The sequence below is a fragment of the Lepidochelys kempii genome, chromosome 23, assembly GCF_965140285.1.
Source record: "Lepidochelys kempii isolate rLepKem1 chromosome 23, rLepKem1.hap1, whole genome shotgun sequence".
In the NCBI taxonomy this organism is placed as follows: Eukaryota; Metazoa; Chordata; order Testudines; family Cheloniidae; genus Lepidochelys; species Lepidochelys kempii.
The window spans coordinates 16,464,169-16,484,752 of NC_136402.1; the positions used below are offsets into that span (position 1 = coordinate 16,464,169).

Here is a 20,584-nt window from a genome sequence, read left to right on the forward strand (position 1 = left end):
GTTCAGGCCGTGGGGCGGGCAGGGGGCAGAGCAGTGAGACACCAGATGCTCCCATCTCTCCTTGGCAATAAATAACGGGGCAGGTGAGTTTATTGGAGATCAGGGCAGGCCGGTGTCTTTTCACACCGAGATACAGGATAGTTGGGGGGTGAGGGGAGAGGGTCTAGGGGAAGCGGGGCATGTGGAAGGAAGGCTCATGACGGGGGAGCAGCATGAAGTCCAGAGGCGGCCGGGGGAGAATCCGGCCCCGTGAAATCCAGAGCCACGCGAGGAGAGGCAGAAACTCTGGATCCAGCTCCTCTCCCCGTCCCTGTCCCCAGCTCTTCAGGGCCCAGCACGAGTCCCCATGGGGTCGGGAAGTCACTGCACAGTTCTGTGCCTCAGTTTCCCCATCAGTAAAGTGTGGAAGATAAGCCTTCTCCTTCGTCCTCTCAGACCATGAGTTCTTTGGGCCAGTGGCTGCCTCTCGCTATTGGTCTGGGCAGCGCCCGGTGCGATCGGGCCCTGATCTCGGTCGGGGTCTGTGCAGCACCGGGCCCCATGGGGCCCTGATCTCGGCCACAACTCTCTTCCAAGAAATAATCTGCAATTAAAAAGAAATAAAGCCCAAAGCTCAGGAGCCGATGTGCAAAGTCCTGCAGGCACTGAGGGCGTCGGGGGGAGACCTTTCTGTGCAAAGCCCCCGCGTCTGGAGAAGACCCGATCGGCCGGGCTGCAGGCCCCTGCATCTGGAGCCCCTTTTAAGAAGCGGCCGTTCCTTGCAAAGCACCTGGGAAGCTGAGACCCAGAGCAACCACTGGGACTGTGCATCCTGCGGTCCAGAGTCCAGCCTCCAAGCTGGCGTCCGCTTTAACTGTCCCGAGCTGAACGGGCCGAGAACTCAGTTGCTCCTGGTGGGGCAGCAGTTCCCGGGACTTTTGGGGCTGGGCAGGGAGCGCTGGCTGGGGTCCCTCCGGAGTAGCCACTCGGAGCGAGGCCCAGGTGGGGTGGCCTGTGTCCCTCCAGGAAGGGGGCACCACTGTGGCTGCCCTGGGCGCATTGCGGGTCCGGGTTGCATGGTCCACGTTGCTTTTGGGGTGGCCCCACTCGCACAAGTGGCCCGTGGCCACGAACACCTCCCGCCTGGGCACCGCTGTGTGAGATGTGCCGCTCGCCAAGATGATACGCCAGAGGGACGCGCAGCCCAGCCGTGACACCACGGGGGAGCGCACGGTCACACAATGCTTAGAGCAGTAACTACTCACGGGCACAAGTGCACTGTCGTTCCCACACGTTTACACCGTAATTGTGCTGTGGCTACACCTCCCACCCACCCCTTGCACACACACCCTGACAGGCCTTTCTCCTCACATTTACACTCCAGCTCATGCCTGTTCCTGGTGCCCCTGTCCTCTCCGACCCAGCATTTAAGACCATTGAAACAAAAATTAAGACAACGAATGAGGGAAGTGGCCTGTAGCCAGGAGGACAACGGGGAGGGGGGGACGGAGAGTTCTCTCTCTCCATCTCATGGCCCTCTTCTCCTATTCTACGCGCCCTCCAGCTCACTGGGCGTTGCTGTGTGTGGCGAACACCAATGTTTAAGACTTGGGACTCCCCTGAGCTTCCCTTTCCCCACCTCAGCTTGCCCGTTAGCTTGGGACAAGCTGGAGGTCTGTGATTCTGGGGGCATGGCAAGCCGGGGACGTCTGGGTGGCCCCCGAACTCCTGGGGGATGCAACTATGCTCTGCGAGGGGTAGGAGAGATGTCAGCTTTGCGGGATTTGGGGGGGAAATGTTCGATTGGGAGGGGTTTGGAGTGGGTTGGAAAAGGACCAGAAGAGGACTGAGCTGGGTTGGGGGACTGAGTAGAACAGAGTTGCATTGGGGCTTTGGAGGGGAGTGGACTGCGTTGTGTCTGGTTGGGAACTGACTGGATTGAGTTTGGAGGGTATTGAGTTACACAGAGTTGGAGGGACTGGACTGCGTTGGGAATGGGCTGGGTTGAGGTGGGAAGGGATTGAGCTGCGTAGGGATTGGGGGACTGGACTGGGTTGGATCGGGTTGGGAACAGGTTGGATTGAGTTGGGAAAGGATTGAGTTGTGTAGGGTTAGGGGGACTGGACTGCGATGGGTTGGGTTGGGTTGGGAACGTTCTGGGTGGAGTTGGGAGGGGACTGAGTTGCATAGGATTGGGGGGACTAGACTGCGTTGGGTTGGGTTGGGAATGGGCTGGGTTGGTTTGGGAGGGGATTGAGCTGCATAGGGTTGGGGGGACTGGACTGGGTTGGGTTGGGAATGGACTGGATTGAGTTGGGAGGGGATTGCATTGTGTAGAGTTGCGGGGACTGGACTGGGTTGGGTTGGGTTGGGAATGGGCTGGGTTGAGTTAGGAGGGGATTGAGTTGTGTAGGGTTGGGGGAACTGGACACCGTTGGGTTGGCAGTGGGCTGGTTTGGGTTGGGAAGGGATTGAGCTGCGTAGCGTTGGGGGGACTGGAGGCTCCTGGATTGCACTGGGTTGGGGACAAGCTGAGTGACCCACTGACTGAGTTGAGTCGAGGTTGAGTTGGGGCACCGGCATGGAGCTCACCCTTATGGAAGCTGTGAGCCAAGGTTTTTTCTCCTTGCTTGGCCCGTTTTGCGGCAGGGCTGACACCTTTGAGCCCAGCTTCCCAGGCAAACGTCCCCAGGGTGGAGGCGGGAAGGAGACACGCTTGGGAGAAGCAACCGTTCCAGCCCCAGCTTTGAATCTGCCACCATGGGAGTGGCTGGGTGGGCTGGGCATGTCCCTAGTTGAGGTGTGGAGCTGACGGGAAGGATGGCTCCCAAGGTGGGACACTGGGGCGGAAGGATCCCATTTAATGGGAGACAACCCCAGTCCAGCACATTAAACGTAGTCACCATCTCCCCGGGGCTCTGACCGCCTCCCTGGCCCCTGCCCCGGCCCTCCACCTCTCTAATGGCTGGGATTGTATTGCCCTGCAAAGCTCGCTCAGATGCCTTGGCAAAACGCCTTCCCGTATTTATCCCCACGCTTGCTATTTGGGGCTCGGTTGCGTGGGGTATGTTCCAGGGCGCTCTCCAGCAGATGTAACCCGAGAACATGCTGAGGTGAGCTCAGCAAGTGCCCCGGGGCCAGCTGCTCTCAGTCACGGAGTGGGAGATGGGACTGGGGCGGGGGAGGTGTCGGTACCGGGCCGACTGCATCCAGAGCTTTCTGGCTGGGCGAGGGGGGCAATATCCGTGCCCCGCCATGCCAGGTTCCAGTTTACCCTGCGTGCCAGAAGACACTCCCCCCACCCCCTTGCCCCACTCTGGTTAGAGACAGAGTGGCCAAAACTAGGACCCAATCTCTTCTCCCGCCGCCCAAGAGAGGCACCGAGGAGGGGAGGGGCGGCAGGTCGGAAGTTGGGTGGGGAGAGGCGCTAGAAGGGTCACACCTGGGTCACCAGGCCCCAGTTGGGTTGCTGGGGCTCCAACAGGACTGGCTGGCTGCTGGCAGAGGCCACCATCCCGTCCAGGAGCCGGCAGCTGGGCAGCGCCAGGGCCCCATCTCCACAGTACATCTCCTTGCCGCAGGCCTTCTTCCGGCGGGCGGGCGGCGTGGGAGAGGGTGGGTGGCCAGGGCAGCCGGTCACATGAGTGTACTGGCCCTGCTCCTCGCCTTCTGTCTCCCGGTGGTAGAAGTAGGAGAAGTTGGAGACGATGACAGGCACCGGGAGGGAGATGGTGAGGACCCCGGCGATGGCGCACAGCGAGCCCACGATCTTCCCACCCACTGTCACGGGAGACATGTCCCCGTAGCCCACTGTGGTCATGGTGACCACGGCCCACCAGAAGGCCTCGGGGATGCTGGTGAAGTTGGTCTCGGCATGGTCAGCCTCGGCGAAGTAGACAGCGCTGGAGAAGAGGATGACACCGATGAAGAGGAAGAAGATGAGCAAGCCCAGCTCCCGCATGCTGGCCTTCAGCGTCTGGCCCAGGATCTGCAGCCCCTTGGAGTGTCGCGAGAGCTTGAAGATGCGGAAGACTCTGACCAGCCGGATGACACGGAGGATGGCCAGCGACATGGCCGGCTGGCCCACCCCCCGCTGCCGGGCGAACTCCGTGCCCAGCGCCACGAAGTAGGGGATGATCGCCACAAAGTCAATCATGTTCATGATGTCCTTGAAGAAGGCCGGCTTGCTGGGGCTGGCCAGGAACCTCACCACCAGCTCGAAGGAGAACCAGCAGATGCAGATGGTCTCTACGATGAAGAAGGGGTCGTCCATCTGGCTCTTGGGGGTGTGCATATGGCTGCTGTTGGCCCGGTGATGGGGGACCTGGCGGGGACACGTGGTGGAGGAAGGGGTCAGGGGGAAACCCAGCTGGGGAGGCAGCCTGGCCCGAGGGGGTAGAGCGAGGGGGTGGGATGCAGCCCAGGTTACCCCTGCTCCCCTGCAGGGAATTCCCCCACCCCGCCCAGCAGCATCTGCAAATTTACATCAATTATTGGTCCCCGCCAGGAGCCAGCAGCCTGGGAGCGAGGGGAGGGAGGTCACCCAGCCCAGGGGGTGGGAGGGGGGGAGGTGTTGGGTAGTCGGCTCTTCACAGTGCCGTTAATCTGCAGGCTGCTCCTAGGCAGGACCCACACAGCCAGGCCAGTCAGCACCATCCCTGACTCAGCCTGCCAGGAACGAGGCCCCCCGCAAGCAGCCAGGACTCCTGGGTTCTCTCCCAGCTCTGGGAAGGGGGTGGTGGTGCAGGGGATGCTGGAGTTTTAGGGGTCTCCCCTTTCCACTCACTGGCAGCGAGATGTCCCTCTTGTCCCAGAACTCGAACAGGATCTCCAGGCAGAGGGGATGTTGGGATGAGGCGGGTGGCGGGGTGGAGGGAACGCAGGGTGGGCAGCGGGCGCAGGGCAGGGCGGGCAGCGGGCGCAGGGCAGCGGGCGCAGGGCAGGGCGGGCAGCGGGCGCAGGGCAGCGGGCGCAGGGCAGGGCGGGCAGCGGGCACAGGGCAGGGTGGGCGGCGGGCGCAGGGCAGCGGGCGCAGGGCAGGGCGGGCAGCGGGCGCAGGGCAGCGGGCGCAGGGCAGGGCGGGCAGCGGGCGCAGGGCAGCGGGCACAGGGCAGGGCGGGCAGCGGGCGCAGGGCAGGGTGGGCAGTGGGCGCAGGGCAGCGGGCGCAGGGCAGGGTGGGCAGTGGGCTCAGGGCAGTGGGCGCAGGGCGGGCAGCGGGCGCAGGGCAGCGGGCGCAGGGCAGGGCAGGGCGGGCAGCGGGCAGCGGGCGCAGGGCAGCGGGCGCAGGGCAGGGCAGGCGGCGGGCGCAGGGCGGCGGGCGCAGGGCAGCGGGCGCAGGGCAGGGCGGGCGGCGGGCGCAGGGCAGCGGGCGCAGGGCAGCGGGCGCAGGGCAGGGCGGGCGGCGGGCGCAGGGCAGCGGGCGCAGGGCAGGGCGGGCAGCGGGCGCTCGGCAGGACGCCGGAGCCGCAGGGCCGGGCCCGCCGGCCCCCTCGCTCACCGGCAGCGACATGTCCCGCTCGTCCCGGAACTCGGGCAGCGTCTCGAGGCAGAAGATGACGATGGAGATGAGGATGACCAGCACGGAGATGATGGCGATGATGCGGGCGGCCTGCGAGCTCTCCGGGTGCTCGAAGAGCAGCCAGACCTGCTTGAGGAACTCGGGCCCGGGCAGCGGGCGCGGCTGCTCCTTGACGAAGCCCTCGTCCTCCCGGAACTTGCTGAGCGCCTCCTCGCCCAGCTGGTAGAATTTCAGCTCCTCCAGGAAGATGTCGAGAGGCACGTTGGGGGGGCGCCGCAGCCGCCCGCCCGACTGGTAGTAGTAGAGGATGGAGTCGAAGCAGGGCCGGCTGCGGTCGAAGAAGAACTCGCCCCGCAGCGGGTCATAGTAGCGGAGCCGGCGCCGTGGGTCGCCCAGCAGGGTGTTGGGGAACCGGAGCAGGGTCCTGGCCTGGGTCTCGAACCGCAGCCCCGCCACGTTGATCACCACCCGCTCGCAGCAGTCCCGGCGCAGGCACGGGACAAAGGGGCCGGGCACCTCGGCGGGTCCCCCCGCTGGCAGCGCTGGCTTCTCCATGGCGGGGGAGGTCAGGGCCCGGCGTCGGTGGCCATGGGCCGGGACGGGGGGTTCCCCTCCGCGGGTGCCCCTGCCTCGCTCACCACCCTCCGCTGATTTGTTCCCTCCCTCACACCGTGTTCCCTCCTCCCATTCCTGCACTCAGCCCGACCCCCTCCTCCTCTGGCCCCGATTCGCTCCCCTCTTCCCGCACTCAGCCTGTGTCTCCCTCCTCCTCCGGCACCAATTCACTCCCCCCTTCCCACGCTCAGCCCGTACCCCCTCCGGACTCGATTCGCTCCCCCCTTCCCACCCTCAGCCCGTACCCCCTCCCACTCCGGCCCCGATTCGCTCCCCCCTTCCCGCACTCAGCCTGTGTCCCCCTCCTCCTCCGGCCTCGATTCGTTCCCACATTCACACCATCTCCCCCCCGCCACATACACACTCTTCTGATCTCAGCCTTTCCCGCTCCTCTCTTCTGCCCTGACAATTCCCTGCGCCCCTCTTCTTCTCCTCTCTTCGCCCCTCTGGCCCCCCCACTCCTTCCGAGCCCCGGATCTGTGTGTCCGTCCGTCCCTGAGGCCAAGGGCCAGGATCTCTGGCTGTAAACACGTTCCCAGCCCGGAGAGGTGTCATGTTCTCAGGACAGCTCTGACTTCCAGTGCCCCTGTGCCAAACCCCAGTGCCCGCCCCCACCCGCTGCCCCTTCGGCTCTGAGGGCACTAAAAATAACAGGGGCAGAGAGCTCCCAGGGATGATATGGAGGCGGGGGGTGGGAGCCAGGACTCCTGGGTTCTATTCCCAGCTCTGAGAGGGGAGTGGGGTCTAGTGGTTAGAATTACCACTAGACCCCCACTCCCCGCTCAGAGCAGTGGGGGGCTGGGAGCCAGGACTCCTGGGTTTTATCTCTGGCTCTGAGAGGGGAGAGGGGTCTAGTGGTTAGAGCAGGGTGGGGCTGGAAGCCAGGACTCCTGGGTTCTATTCCCACCATCTGTAAAATGCAAAGAATAATTGACATGCATAAAACTGAAATGCGAATGCCCAAGGGGATGAGCGCTTCCCTTTGGGGCGTCCCTCTCTGGACCTCCTGTTCCTGGATTCTAATGGAAGCTCGTTAACCGAGATGGGGTTAATTAATCTAATGTTGGGAGGAGAGTGGTAATCACACCCAAGTAACAAAGCGTTAAGGATCAAGAGATAACTGTTGTAATAAGAAAGTAATCTGTTAATAGGTATGACATAAGTGCCCAGGAATGATGGTGTTAATCTGCCTGGAGAGTGTGGGGGTGTGATAAACAGAGTTAATTAATTTATTAATTAGTGGGGTGGCTTCTGCCCTTACTTGAACTATAGGGATTGTGCCAGCTTCCCTGTGTGTATGCAACACACCATGCTCTAAACATTAGACCCCACTCCCCTCCCAGAGCTGGGGAGAGAACCCAGGAGTCCTGGCTCCAAGCCCCCCCGCTCCAACCACTCGACACCCCTCCGCTCCCTGAGGAGAGAACCCAGGAGTCCTGCTCTAACATGCCCAACATCCCTCATCTCCCCATACTCCCATCCCTGGTCCTTCTAGTCCTGTTGGGTTTCTGTCCAGGGGTGTCTGTGCCCCTCACACAGCCTACCAGCGCCATCTGCTGCTCCTCTGTGGGCATCTCTGCTCCAGAGCCATCTACGGTGGCAGGCCTGGGGTGTACAGGGTCCCCTGTGACCCTGCAGTGCCAGGCCGGGGGCGTACAGGGGTGTATGGACCCCCCGTGACCCTGCAGTGGCAGGCCTGTGGCATATGGGGGGGTATGGACCCCCTGTGACCCTGCAGTGCCAGGCTGGGGGCGTATGGACCCCCCATGAACCCGCAGTGCCAGGCCTGGGGCGTACAGGGGTGTATGGACCCCCCGTGACCCTGCAGTGCCAGGCCGGGGGCTTATGGACACCCCATGAACCTGCAGTGCCAGGCCTGGGGCAAATGGGGGTTTATGGACCCCCCTGTGACCCTGCAGTGCCAGGCCGGGGGTGTACAGGGGTGTATGGACCCCCCGTGACCCTGCAGTACCAGGCCTCGGGCGTATGGCGCCCTGCCCTAGGGGCGGAGGAGGCTGTATCCCAAGCCCAGCTGGGCCCGGGTCGTTACCCCAGCTGTAATGGCGCGGGATGGGGACATATCCCTGGTTGCTATGGAGAACATCTGGATCATCAGCATGGCTCCAGGCCTACCACTGAGGGTGAGTATTATGGTCTGCCTTCCCCATTTTCGGACGGTTATGGCGCAGGTCAGAGGTCACGGCCCGGTTGCTGTGAGGCAAGTTGGGGTCATGGGCCCGGCTGCTGTGCCATAGGTCAAGTTCATGGGCCTGGTTGCTATGGGGCAGGTCGGGGGTCGTGGGCCTGGTTGCCATGGTGCAGGTCAAGGTCATGGGTCCGGTTGCTAGGGGGAGGTCGGGGGTCATAGGCCCGGTTACCGTGGCTCAGGTCGTTGGTCATGGGTCCGGTTGCTAAGGGGCAGGTCAGGGGTCATGGGCCCGGTTGCCATGGCGCAGGTCAAGGTCATGGGTCCGGTTGCTAGGGGGCAGGTTGGGGGTCATGGGCCCAGTTGCTAGGGGGCAGGTTGGGGGTCATGGGCCCAGTTGCCAGGGCGCAAGTCGGGGGTCATGGGCCTGGTTGCTATGGGGCAGGTCGGGGGTCATGGGTCTGGTTGCTGTGGGCAGGTTGGGGGTCATGGGCCCGGTTGCTAGGGGGCAGGTTGGGGGTCATGGGCCCAGTTGCCAGGGCGCAAGTCGGGGGTCATGGGCCTGGTTGCTATGGGGCAGGTCGGGGGTCATGGGTCTGGTTGCTGTGGGCAGGTTGGGGGTCATGGGCCCGGTTGCTAGGGGGCAGGTCGGGGATCATGGGTCCGGTTGCTGTGGGGCAGGTCGGGAGTCATGGGCCCGGTTGCCATGGAGCAGGTCAAGGTCATGGGCCCAGTTGCTAGGGGGCAGGTCGGGGGTCATGGGCCCGGTTGCTATGGGGCAGGTCGGAGGTCATGGGCCCAGTTGCTAGGGGGCAGGTCAGGGGTCATGGGCCCGGTTGCTGTGGGGCAGGTCGGGGGTCATGGGCCTGGTTGCTAGAGGACAGGTCGGGGGTCATGGGCCCGGTTGCTAGGGGGCAGGTCGGGGGTCATGGGTCCGGTTGCTTGGGGGCAGGTCGGGGGTCATGGGTCCGGTTGCTGTGGGGCAGGTTGGGAGTCATGGGCCCGGTTGCTAGGGGGCATGTCGGGGGTCATGGGCCCGGTTGCTATGGGGCAGGTCGGAGGTCATGGGCCCGGTTGCTAGGGGGCAGGTTGGGGGTCATGGGCCCGGTTGCTATGGGGCAGGTCGGAGGTCATGGGCCCGGTTGCTAGGGGGCAGGTTGGGGGTCATGGGCCTGGTTGCTAGAGGACAGGTCGGGGGTCATGGGCCCGGTTGCTAGGGGGCAGGTCGGGGGTCATGGGTCCGGTTGCTTGGGGGCAGGTCGGGGGTCATGGGCCCGGTTGCTATGGGGCAGGTCGGGGGTCATGGGCCCGGTTGCTATGGGGCAGGTCGGAGGTCATGGGCCCGGTTGCTATGGGGCAGGTCGGAGGTCATGGGCCCGGTTGCTAGGGGGCAGGTTGGGGGTCATGGGCCTGGTTGCTAGGGGACAGGTCGGGGGTCATGGGCCCGGTTGCCATGACGCAGGTCGGGGGTTTCCACCATGGCGCCAGGAGCGCCCCCAGCGGCGAGTATTATGGTCTGCCCCTGCCCCGCGCTCGGGCACTCCTTTTCCTGCCGGCGGCGGAGGAATCATTCGGCCTCGTTTTCTCTTTCCGCCGCCTCGAGTGAGTCCCGGCGGCGCCTGGATCCGGACGCGGTGACGCGGCCCGCATGCGCAGAGCGGTCAGGGAGCAGGCCCCGAGCAGGCGGTAGCGGGAGGAGCGGAGCGCGGCGCGGCCGGTGAGAGGCGGGCCGGGGGGGGGCACGCGGGCCTGGGGCTCCGGGGGCTCTTGGGCGGGCGCGGGGGGGCAGCCTGCGGGGGGGCCCTGGGGGTTCAGCAGTGGGGGGAGGGGAGGTGACGGCTGTGGCGGGGGGGGTCACAGGGGCGCGGGGGGGCAGCCTGCGGGGGGGCCCTGGGGGTTCAGCAGTGGGGGGAGGGGAGGTGACGGCTGTGGCGGGGGGGGTCACAGGGGCGCCGGGGGGCAGCCTGCGGGGGGGCCCTGGGGGTTCAGCAGTGGGGGGAGGTGACGGCTGTGGCGGGGGGGTCACAGGGGCGCGGGGGGGCAGCCGGCGGGGGGCCTGGGGGATGGGGGGGTCCGGGTTACATTGGGGGGAGCCAGGCAGTGTCCATGGCAGCCCCAGGGGGTGGCGGGGGAGGGGTCAGGAAGTGACTGGCTGGGGGGAGTAGCGGGGAGCTTTGCGGGAGGGGCTAGCAGGCGGTGGGGCTGGGGACAGTGGGGCTGGGGTTGGCGGCAGTCTAGAGTCAATGGCCATGGGGCTTGAGCGCTGAGCAGTGGTGGGCTTGGGTGGGGAAGGGCTGAGGGGGTGAGTGGGGGGAGCTGAGGGGAGTCAGGCAGCTGGGGACGAGGGTCGCGGGTTGGGGGGGTCAGCAGTAGGCTCTAGGTGAAGAGGGGGCATGTGTGTGGGCTGTGGGAGGTCCAGGGGGAGCAGTGGAGACGGTGGGTGAGTGGGGGAAGTTAACTGGGGGGAGCAGGAATTGAAGGGTGGATTGGGGTGGGGTGCGGGGTTCAGGAAGGAGAGTGGGATTGGGGTGAGGGGGGAGCAACGGGCAGGATGTGGGGGATGTGAGGGGAGGAGAGGAGGAGTCCTGTGTGTCGTGCAGGGCCCAGAAGTAATGGTAGGGGATGGACCAGGGACGTGATGGGGCCGGGGGTCTGAGGAACCCTCTGGTGGGGGGAGCAGCAGAAGAACATGGGTTGCCCAGGAACTGGCTGCTTCCATGGAGGAGATGAGGTGGGGGGCGCTGCTGGGAAGCAGAACCCCACAAAAAGAGGAGGGAGGGGCTTAGCTGGCCCCTAAGTTGGCCGAGTTTGGGGGTTGGGACCCCACACACTTTGGGGGGAGGGGATGTGCTAGTTGTGGAATCTAACGATCCGGCATCTCCTCCCTTTAGCAGATTTCCCAAGATGACGCAGTTCCTGCCCCCCAACCTGCTGGCACTCTTTGCCCCCCGAGACCCCATCCCCTACCTGCCCCCTCTGGAGAAGCTGCCTCATGAGAAACACCACAACCAGCCCTACTGCGGCATCGCGCCATACATCCGGGAGTTTGAGGTGAGCTCGGCCTCCCCAGCAGGGCAGCGCTGACGGGGGGGAGCTGCTTGCCTCATCACCTCTTTTCTCTGCTCCAAAGCCGCCAGGCTCCCCCCTTTCCCCCATCTCTGTGCCACCCGCTTGATGCCCTGCTAACACATTTCTCTCCCCCGCCCAGGACCCACGCGATGCCCCTCCGCCCACCCGTGCCGAGACCCGCGAGGAGCGCATGGAGCGGAAGGTATGGCTCTCTGCCAGCATGGGGGTCAGCCCACCCTTCCAGAGATATGGCCAACCTGGGTGAGAGGGTGGGGCATTTGTCTGCGTGCTCCCCCAAGATGTCCAGCTCTGGACTGTGCGGTGAAGGGGTGAGCTGGGGAGGCACTCTGCTGCCAGAGTCTCTTCTCTGCTCCCTTGGGTATCCCTTCTCCCATATAGTCTGGTGGTTGAATCATGGGGCTGGGAGCTAGGACTCTTGGGTTCTCTCCCCGGCTCTGGGAGGGGAGTGGGGTAGGAGGAGTTGGCAGCCAGAACTCCTGGGTTCTCTCCCGGGTAATTCTTTCACTAACTCCCTTGTGAACTTTGGTGGGGGTAGCTGGGTGTCCCCGTCTGTGAATTGGGGGTAATAGCCCTGTGGAAGGTGGTGAGGACGAAGCCATGAGTGCAGCAACACTTTGAGAGCCTCGGGGGTGGTAATGACTAAGAGCCCCCCTCGAATCCTGTCCTGGGGTCCCTCTCTGGAGAGTCACTGCCAGGAGTCCAGAGCCTGTCACCCCTTCCCTTTCCTTCCCACAGAGACGAGAGAAGATTGAGCGGAGGCAGCAGGAGGTAGAGAACGAGCTGAAGATGTGTGAGTGTCGGGGTCGGGCTCCGGCTCCCATCACTGTGGGGGGCGGGGGGAGGTTGATCTAACTCCCACCTGCTGGGAACGTCCCTCATGGGTGACTTGGCGTCTGGGGGGTGGGGGTGAACGTGGGCTGGGGGCATCAGCAGTTGCTGTTTCTGCGTGCCTAGCCCTGTTTTCTCCCCATCCAGGGGACCCACACAATGACCCCAACGCCCAGGGAGATGCCTTCAAAACCCTCTTTGTGGCTAGAGTGGTAAGTTCCCTCCCGCTGTCTGGGAGCCCCTTCCTGGGGCACCCGCTTCTCCCCCCCGCCCCCCCCCCGCACCTGGACACCAGGAGCAGCTGTCTCACCAGCCTGTCCTCTACCCTGCAGAACTACGACACAACAGAATCCAAGCTCAGAAGAGAGTTCGAGGTCTATGGCCCCATCAAACGGGTAAGAGGCTGCTCTGGGGGACAAAGAAGGCCACGCTGTTCCCAGGGCGGGTGATTCACCCTGGGGAAGTGTTGGGGTCTCCATCCCTTGCGAGCTCCCAGCCCAGAGGAATGCTGGGGTAGGGGTTGGGCTTGGGGGCAGAGGGGGGTCCCTTCTGACCTGGGAGTCTGCAAATCCCCACGTTTGTTCCCTTCCTTCCTGGGCCGTGCCTGCATAGCCTCGGCGGGCTCCTAACTGCTGGCAGCTCTGCAGTGAGACCATGGCCATAAGGAACTCTCATGCTTGGGGGGCTTCAGCCAGGCACCTGCAGGGGTCAGGTGGGGATCCCCTCCCGGGCACAACTGGCCAGATGTGGGCCGGGTTTTCCCTTCCTGTGAAGGATCGACTGCAGCTGGAGAGGTGAACCGCTGCTCTGAGGTGGTCCCCAATCCCCTTGCTGCAAGGCTGGTGGGGCTTGTTCATATGCTCAGGTCTAACTGATCCCCGGGTTTAGGCTCAGGAAGTTCCCCCCAGGGTCTGCTTGGCAGAGCCCTTGAGGGGTGTCACATGGGTGAAAGGTGTTCCTGACTCTCCCTATCCTAGTGGTGCCCTGTTGGGACACAGCTACCCCCAATTGGTGCATGAGTGCCCCCTGCTGGTCTGCAGGGAGTTAACCAACACAACAAAAGGTGCTGTGGGGCAGTGGCTTGTGTCAAACTGAAGCGAGGGCTAAGCGGTGTGGGTGGGTGTGGGGGGGGGGGCGTGTCTGGGTCATTAACCTGCCACCCGCCCCCCCAGATCTACATGGTGTACAGCAAGCGTTCCGGAAAGCCGCGCGGCTACGCCTTCATAGAGTATGAACACGAGCGAGACATGCACTGTAAGTACCGCCCGGGTCTGGGCCTCTTTGCCTCTCCCTAAAGCGCATGTGTTACATCTCAATGCCATCCCGTTCCCGGCCCTCGAGCTCCCGGAGGTAAGTAACGGAGCACAGGGCCGGCGCGGGGCCAGTGCAAACCCAGGTTCCATTACTCTGCTCCCTGGGGGGCAAGTGCGGCCATGGGGGGCGCCCCCTCCCCCCCCCATGGAGCTCGACATGAACGACGGAGGCGGGGCTGGGGGCTGGCCATCAGAGGGTTAATGCTGAGATGACCCCCACAGGGGGGTTCCCCTCCCTCCCTGCCTCCCATAACTGCAGATTAATGTAATCAGGGTGCTGCTGGCCGTGGCGTGTGAGTGAGAGGGTGCGTGTGCTCCGACGGGCAGTGCTTACGCTCAGCGCTGTGTCCCCCCCCCCCACTCCGAACCACTGAGCTTCACGAGCCGCCCCCACCCCAGGGCTGAGCCCAGAAGCGGCGAAGCTGGGGGAGCGGCCCGGCTCGAGCGTGTGGGGGGGGCAGGTGTGTCTTGGCTCTAGTGACTGTTGTGAACGATGCTGTCGGGAGGAGGGGTGTATTAATTCTGTGTTCTTATTGTCACTGCAGCCACCTTTCTGATGGCTATTGCCACTGCTGGCTTGCAGCTGATGCTAATGCTCCCCCCATACAACACCTCAGTGTATGGTTGGTATAAGGGTTTGTATGTTGGTAAGAATTCACAGCACCCCTACACCTATACACGAGCCAGGCCACCGCAGCGGTAGGCACCTAGCGTGGTCAGAGCAGCTCCCGGTGGGGGTGGGGACCGGAGAAGCTTGCTCTCTCGTCCGGCTTCCGCTCTCTTGCCGGGCGGAGACTGGACGGGGAGGGCACAGGCTCCGAATTCCCGCCGGAGGTAGCTAGGGGAGGGCAGGCCAGACATCCCCCTGTGTAGGTTGCTTCCCCGCAGCTGATGAAGCAGGACTCGAATATGTCCCAGGCTGGGTTTTGGTCCCGCCCGCTCATCAGTGCCGGCACTGTTGAGGGGGAGCTCGCAGCGCTGGCTGCGTCTGTCCGACTCTTAATCCCCCAAAGAAACCGCAACCCAGGCAAATCATAATCCCCTCCCAGTCAGTCCATCGTGGCTCCGCCTCTCCAGCCAAGGGTGCTCTCTGCTGGAAACCTCGAGCTACCCCATCTCCCTTCGGGCATCTCGCTGCCCAGGCTGGGGTGGTCTGTGCCGTGCCATGCTCTGAGCTTCCAGTCGTGTCTGAGCAGGGAGGGGAATATTCGAGTCCTGCCTTTAGCCTTTCCCACCAGGCTGGCGAGGTGAAGTAGAATAGCTCCTCTGGCTTCCCCCGGTGCAGCCAGCCCCTCCGTGGCCCACGTGTGGGGCTCGGTTGGGGCATCAGTCTCGGCTGAGCCTCGGACCGGTGCCCCGTGGCTCGAGGGATTGACACGCAGGCAGCCGGTACACAGCGACACTAGCCCAGGGAAGCATTAGTCACATCACACTGCTGGCTTCTCAACCGCGTTGCTTGCTCCCGGGCGTGGAGCCTGCCCGCCCCGTAGAACCACCCGTGGGCTCTGAGCCGGGCTGGGCTTGGAGAACCCACCCTGCCACGCAGGCCACTGGCTTCCAGAGGCGGCGTCGAGGGCACTAAACCCAGCCCGGCTCCAGCCCCTCTTGAGCCCTCCGCAGCAGACCATGTAAGGGGATGGGTCTGCCCCTGTTTGTGTAGGACCTACAATATCTCCCTGCGTGAGCCCTGAAGTCCTGTCCCCAGCAACCACGCTGCCGACCTCTGGACCCGGGGGAGGGTGCAGGGCTAGGCTGAACTTTGGTCCTGGTTGGCCGGCAACCAGAAGGTCGGGGCTCTGTGATGGGTGGTGTCAAGGGAACAGAGCCCTGCCGATCTCAGGGATCGAGAGTCCCTTTGAGCCCTGGCCCAGGAGCAGTCAGCCCCGGGGCGCTCCCTGATGGGGGTCAGCAGTTACGGGGAGAGGTTCTGTCTAGGGTGGCTTGGTAGAAAGGTGATGATAAGGTTGGTCTCAGGTAAGCCACGGCCTCTCCTGGCCGGGACCGGCACCACGGACGGGCATGGCCCCGGGACGGAACCGGGACCCCAGCCCACTCAGGAGCACTGGGCCAGTGAGCAGCATCTAGGCCCCGTTCTAGCCAGGGCAGCGCAGGATCTCCCTCTCCCCTGGGGGGTATGCTCTGTTGGCATCGGGGAGCTCTTGGGGGGCCGGGTTTCCCCACAAGTACCTTGGATGGAGGTGGTCTGGGGGGCCCGAACCCGTGGCTATGGTGCTTTGACCTGCCCCCTCGGGGTTCTGGCTGAGCGGACAGCTGTGTCCCCTCATGACCAGCCAGCTGGCAATGAGGGGGCAGGGGAGGAATCCTGCCCCGGGCCCCCAGCCTGGCGGCAGGCCAGGCAGGGGCTCCAGCTGAGCTATTGTGGGGCTGGTAAGTGTCCCCTCAATGCCGTAGTGCCCCAGCTCCTGCGGGGGGCAGGAGGGTGGGCGGGGCCAGGGGGACCGTACCTCCCGTGGGGGGTGCACCCACGCCGCTGCCAAGACAGGTAAGGCAGCGAGGTGTCGCTTGGCAGCCACGCCACCCCCCCCAAATGCCAGTGCCCCGACCGGGGGCACGGGGGCGGAGCCCGGCCTCTCGCGCCCACGCTAGCAGCCTGATGCGTTGAGTTGAGGCGCTAAGTTGAAATGTTTTGTAAGTAGTTTCTCCAGGTAAACGCTTTTATTTCCTTCTCGTGAGCGGTGCCCGTCTAGCGCCCCCTCCTCCCCCCCCGTTGCCTCGGTGCTATCTGTAGCCGCCACGTAGGGATCTGTACTCTGTTCCTCTGGTGACGACAGGTGGGGGGGGCGGCAGGGGCGTGACTGGCGGGGGGGCGGCGGGGGGCGTGCCAGCCGGGTGCCAGACTGTAAACCTTTGCGCGTCCCACCCCTGGTTGTACACAGATTCCTCTCCCTCCTTCCTGTAGGTGTAATACCTCCTGCTTTGGGGGGATGCATGGCGGATTCGGGGTTAGCTGGCTGGCTGGGGCGGGGGGAGGAGGCAGCAGCGGTGGGCGGTGTACCCCCATCTCATAGGGGTTTACCCTCCACGGGGCTGCCCGGGTCTCACGCAGCAAGCGTGGCATCGGGCAAACGCAGGTATTTGACTTGTCGGTAACGTTCCTTTCCTTGCAGCTCTGGGGGGGCGAGGGGCTGCTCCATTCAACCCAGCAGCCGTGGCTTGCGGGTCTCCGGCCTCAGTGGGGTCGGGACGTCCTGTGCTCTGGTGTGGACCCAGCTGCTGAAGTCTAGGCAGCATGGAGGGGGCGGGAACCTCGGGGCAAGCTACCCCACGGCAGGGCGGGGCAGCCCCTCGGCCGGCTCTGGGGAGCCATGGGGCAGGTGGGGGGAGTTGTGTGTGTCCGGTGGGGGGCGGGCGGGCTTGTGTGTGAGCTCCGTATCTAACAGCGGCGCGCCCCCCTCCCCTGCCTTTCTGGACACCCCAATCTGTTACAGCGGCATACAAGCACGCAGATGGCAAGAAAATTGACGGCAGGAGGGTGCTGGTGGACGTGGAGAGAGGCCGGACAGTCAAGGGTTGGCGCCCCCGCAGGCTGGGTGAGTAAGGACCCTCCCCCCCCACCCCACCCTGCCCCCGCCCTGCACCTCACTTCCTGCACCCGCCCCGCCAGAACGCAGAGAGGGGAGAGCGACTCCACGTCAGGCCTGCGGCGCCCTGGCATAACCTGGAGGGAATCTGGCACGTCCCTCAGCGCCCCCTACCAGGAGCTCCCCATCCAGCCTGTGACAGGTTCCTCAGGGTGCAGCCTGGAACTGGGGTACCGCTGAGCCCTCTGTCTTTCCAGCCTGGGATCCCTCTCCCACTGTGCTGCTGTGACAAGCTGCAAACCCCTCCAGGTCCTGCATTCACACAGCCACCCGCCGGCAGGGACACACCCAGCTGAGTTACAGGGATGCTCCTTCCAGCCCATTCCCCCCAGCTCCCCAGCCTAGGACCCCAGAGCCTTGCCCTGGTCGGAAGTCTGACCAGTGTAAGTGTCTTACCCAGTCCACCCGTCCCCCAGGGTGGAGAGGATGTGCTCCAGCTTTTATACACTGAGCGGATTCGCATGTGCACTTCGAGCCCAGTGCACCGTTCTCCGTAAAATATAAAACCGATTTATTAACTACAGAAAGAGATTTTAAGTGATTATAAGTAAGGCTGCAGGTCTTTCACGGAAGTCATGGATTCTGGGACCTCTGTGACTTCTGCAGCAGCTGATGCGGCCCCAGACAGCTGGTCCTGGGCACTGCCCCGGAGCAGTGGTCTGGGAGCACCAGCGGTGCCCTGGGCCGCACACCCTCCCCTTCTCCCCCCAATCTGAGTTCCATAAACTAGACAGGATTTGACTGGAGCAGTATCTCACCCTGATGGTAGATTTCCTTAATAGGAGAGCTGGATTCTCCTTTCCAGCCTGGGACCACCTCCTCCCTTCAAAGTCTTTGTTGTCCAGATGTTCTTCCAGGTGTTGAGGTGTGAGCAGGACCAGATTAACTCTCCTGTTGGCCTCCTGTGGGCCCAGGGCTATTAGATTTTGTGGGGCCCCTGGAGGTTTGGAGTGGGCTCAGAACTGGGGCAGGGGATTGGAGTGCAGGCTTCTGGTTGGCGGCGCAGCAGGGCTAAGGCAGGATCCCTTCCTGCCCTGGCTCTGTGCTGCTCTGCTCCCCAAGGTGGCTGGCATGTCCAGCCCATGTCTGGCCAGTGGGAGCTGCAGAGCTGGCGCTGGGGGTGGGGGCAGCCTGCAGAGATTCCCTGAATGCCCTCATCTAGGGGCACATCAGCGAGCTGGTGCTGACAGCTCCAGGCCCAAGGGGGGCACCGAGGCTCGGGGACTAGTGTCCGGCCTGCGGTGCGGGGACTTGCCAGACTGGATGAAAAGAAGCAGCGGACCTGCGGGGCCCTCCGAGGCCCTGGGCTGCAGCCCCTGAAGCCCCTGCATGAATCCGGCCCGGGGAGTGAGGACAAACGATGATGTCACTTCCCCTCTGTTATAGGTTCCTCCAGCTTTCTGGAAAGATGTTTTGCTATGACATGAGTCAAGCAGCCTCCTTTTTGTCTTCACTGGACACGGATCCTGTGACAGTCCTTAGTAGTGCGGATTCCCCTTCACGGGCCGTCCACGCTGTCGTACCTGAATGGCTGGTTGTGGGTGTTCCCAACCTCACAACCTATTTCAGTAACACACACCAAGCCAACTTTGTAACTTCCCATCCAGCGACAGCCCCTACACTCCAGCGGGATCTTAATGTTCAGCAGAGTGAGACTTTGAAACCTCACAAGGCAGATGGTGTACACAACCGAGCATAAGTACGGGGCAGTGCTGCATATGGGGGTGTCAGCGTACTGGTTTGAGGCCTACAGGTTCCCCCCAGTGGTGGGAAGCCAGGGCGGGTGTTGAGTTGGCTGAAGAGCTTCGCTTTCTTTGTAGGTGGTGGCCTGGGGGGCACCCGGAGGGGCGGGGCAGACGTCAACATCAGGCACTCCGGCCGAGACGACACCTCCAGATATGACGAGCGGTGAGTGGGGGGCAGCCTGTGCCCCGGGGGACCTCAGCCACACCCCCTGCCGAGGAGGAGGAGAGGAGAGTTTGCAGCACTCGCCTGCTGGCTATAGGGAGGTGGGGGAAGGGGCGGGGGTGGCCCAGTGTGTTATGGGAGTGTGGAGGGCTGTGGGTCTCTGCAGTGCCCCCTGCTGGCTATGGGAGTGTGTGGCCCAGTGCATTGTGGGAGGGTTGTGGGTACGTCCGCTGGCCGGAGGGGCCAGCCCTGGTCCTGCGGAGGTGGGGTGCCCGGACGGCCCGGGGGCTGGGTGCGCTGGGCAGGCCGTGTGACGCTCAGGGCCCCCTCTCCCCGCAGGGACCGGGAGCGGGAGCGGGACCGGCGGGACCGGAGCCGGGAGCGGGACAAGGAGCGGGAACGCCGGCGCAGCCGGTCCAGGGAGCGTCGGCGCCGCACCCGCAGCCGGGAGAAGGAGGAGCGGAAGCGGAGCCGGGAGCGCAGCAAGGACAAGGACAAGGAGCGGGAGCGGAAGCGGCATAGCCGCAGCCGGGAGCGCAAGCGGGACCGGGACCGGGAGCGTGACAAGAAGGAGGAGCTGCCCGAGGGGGGGGACGCCCAGGCTGAGGAGGTGGCGCTGGGCGAGCTGGGCACGGACAGGCTGGAGCTGAAGCTGGAGGGCGAGGACAAGGGCAGAGAGCGGGAGCGGGACAAGGAGCGGGAGCGGGATCGCCGGCGCAGCCACCGGGACCGCGACAAGGACAGGGACAGGGAGAGGGACAGGGAGCGCCGGCGGGAGCGGGACCGGGACCGGGAGCACAAGCGGGAGCGGGGCGAGCGGGGCGAGCGCGGGGCCGAGAAGCGGGACGAACGGGCCGGCCAGGACAACGGCATGGCCGAGCCGCTGGAGGAGACCAGCCAGGACATGTTCCTGGACCAGGAGTCCATGCAGTCCGGAGACGGCTACATGTCCACGGAGAACGGGTACCTGCTGGAGCCGCCCCTGGAGTGAGGGAGCTCCCCTGCCCCCCAGGCGGGGGGCCAGCCCCCAGGCCGCTCTGGCCACTTCCCTTTTTTTTTTTTTTTTAGGTGGGTAAGTTTTTGTCCCCCCAGTTTCTGTAGCGTGACCCCCTCCTCCCCCCCAAAATTCCACACGTCTGTATAAAGCCCCGCGTGGCTGCATCTGCTTTTGTTTAACCACAATAAAGGGGTTTTAATGGTTCTGCCGTGAGGTGCTGTCATTGAAGGGGGGGCTGGGCTGGGAATGGCCAGAGCAGCGGGCCCTAGTCCCCGGGGGTCAGCCCTGCGGCTGGGCAGGCCTACCCCTCCCCAGCCCCACACTTTGCCCTCAAGGAGCAGCCTCGAATTGTTGCCCCCAGAACTGGGTCCAGGTCCAAATAGGCTCTAGCCCGGCTCGGGATCCCCCCATCAGGCTTTGTCCCGGGTCCCTGCCTCCCAGGAGCGTTGCCCCCCCCGCCCCCCCCGGGTGTTATACTCCAAGGGGGCCTGAGCCGCCCTCGCCTGTGACTGACCCGGCCTCTGCCGTGTTCCCAGGCACAGGTGGGGCCATGTTTCCAGCTGGGCCACTGCTGACTAGCCAGGCCC

General features: G+C 64.2%; 2 protein-coding genes across 3 annotated transcripts; one reads left to right on the plus strand and one right to left on the minus strand.

The window, feature by feature from the left end:
- Window positions 1-3,415: 3,415 nt before the first annotated feature.
- Window positions 3,416-6,053, minus strand: KCNA7 (potassium voltage-gated channel subfamily A member 7). Its single transcript, XM_078850376.1, has 2 exons — window positions 5,478-6,053; window positions 3,416-4,303 (listed from the first exon to the last, which is right to left on the minus strand). Exons 1-2 carry the CDS (start codon window positions 6,051-6,053, stop codon window positions 3,416-3,418), a joined length of 1,464 nt encoding a protein of 487 aa, XP_078706502.1.
- A 3,814-nt stretch (window positions 6,054-9,867) lies between these two features.
- Window positions 9,868-20,201, plus strand: SNRNP70 (small nuclear ribonucleoprotein U1 subunit 70). Of its 2 annotated transcripts, none has more exons than XM_078849953.1 (10): window positions 9,868-9,976; window positions 11,151-11,310; window positions 11,468-11,530; window positions 12,085-12,139; window positions 12,325-12,389; window positions 12,510-12,572; window positions 13,350-13,431; window positions 16,940-17,041; window positions 18,913-19,000; window positions 19,340-20,201. In XM_078849953.1, the coding sequence occupies exons 2-10, from the start codon at window positions 11,164-11,166 to the stop codon at window positions 19,989-19,991; spliced, it is 1,317 nt and encodes a 438-aa protein (XP_078706079.1). In that variant the 5' UTR covers window positions 9,868-9,976; window positions 11,151-11,163; the 3' UTR covers window positions 19,992-20,201. The 2 variants fall into 2 exon arrangements, with proteins under 2 accessions (XP_078706079.1, XP_078706080.1); XM_078849954.1 differs by having other exon boundaries at window positions 9,873-9,976; window positions 11,154-11,310.
- Window positions 20,202-20,584: the final 383 nt, after the last annotated feature.

Excerpts from the sequence above, each read along its gene's own strand:
- KCNA7 (XM_078850376.1), bottom strand. The coding sequence starts at position 6,053 with ATGGAGAAGCCAGCGCTGCCAGCGGGGGGACCCGCCGAGGTGCCCGGC. Across the intron at positions 4,304-5,477 it reads AGCGGGACATGTCGCTGCCG|GTCCCCCATCACCGGGCCAA; the intron begins GTGAGCGAGGGG and ends TGTCCCCGCCAG.
- SNRNP70 (XM_078849953.1), top strand. The coding sequence starts at position 11,164 with ATGACGCAGTTCCTGCCCCCCAACCTGCTGGCACTCTTTGCCCCCCGA. Across the intron at positions 12,390-12,509 it reads CCCTCTTTGTGGCTAGAGTG|AACTACGACACAACAGAATC; the intron begins GTAAGTTCCCTC and ends TCTACCCTGCAG. Across the intron at positions 12,573-13,349 it reads TCTATGGCCCCATCAAACGG|ATCTACATGGTGTACAGCAA; the intron begins GTAAGAGGCTGC and ends CCGCCCCCCCAG.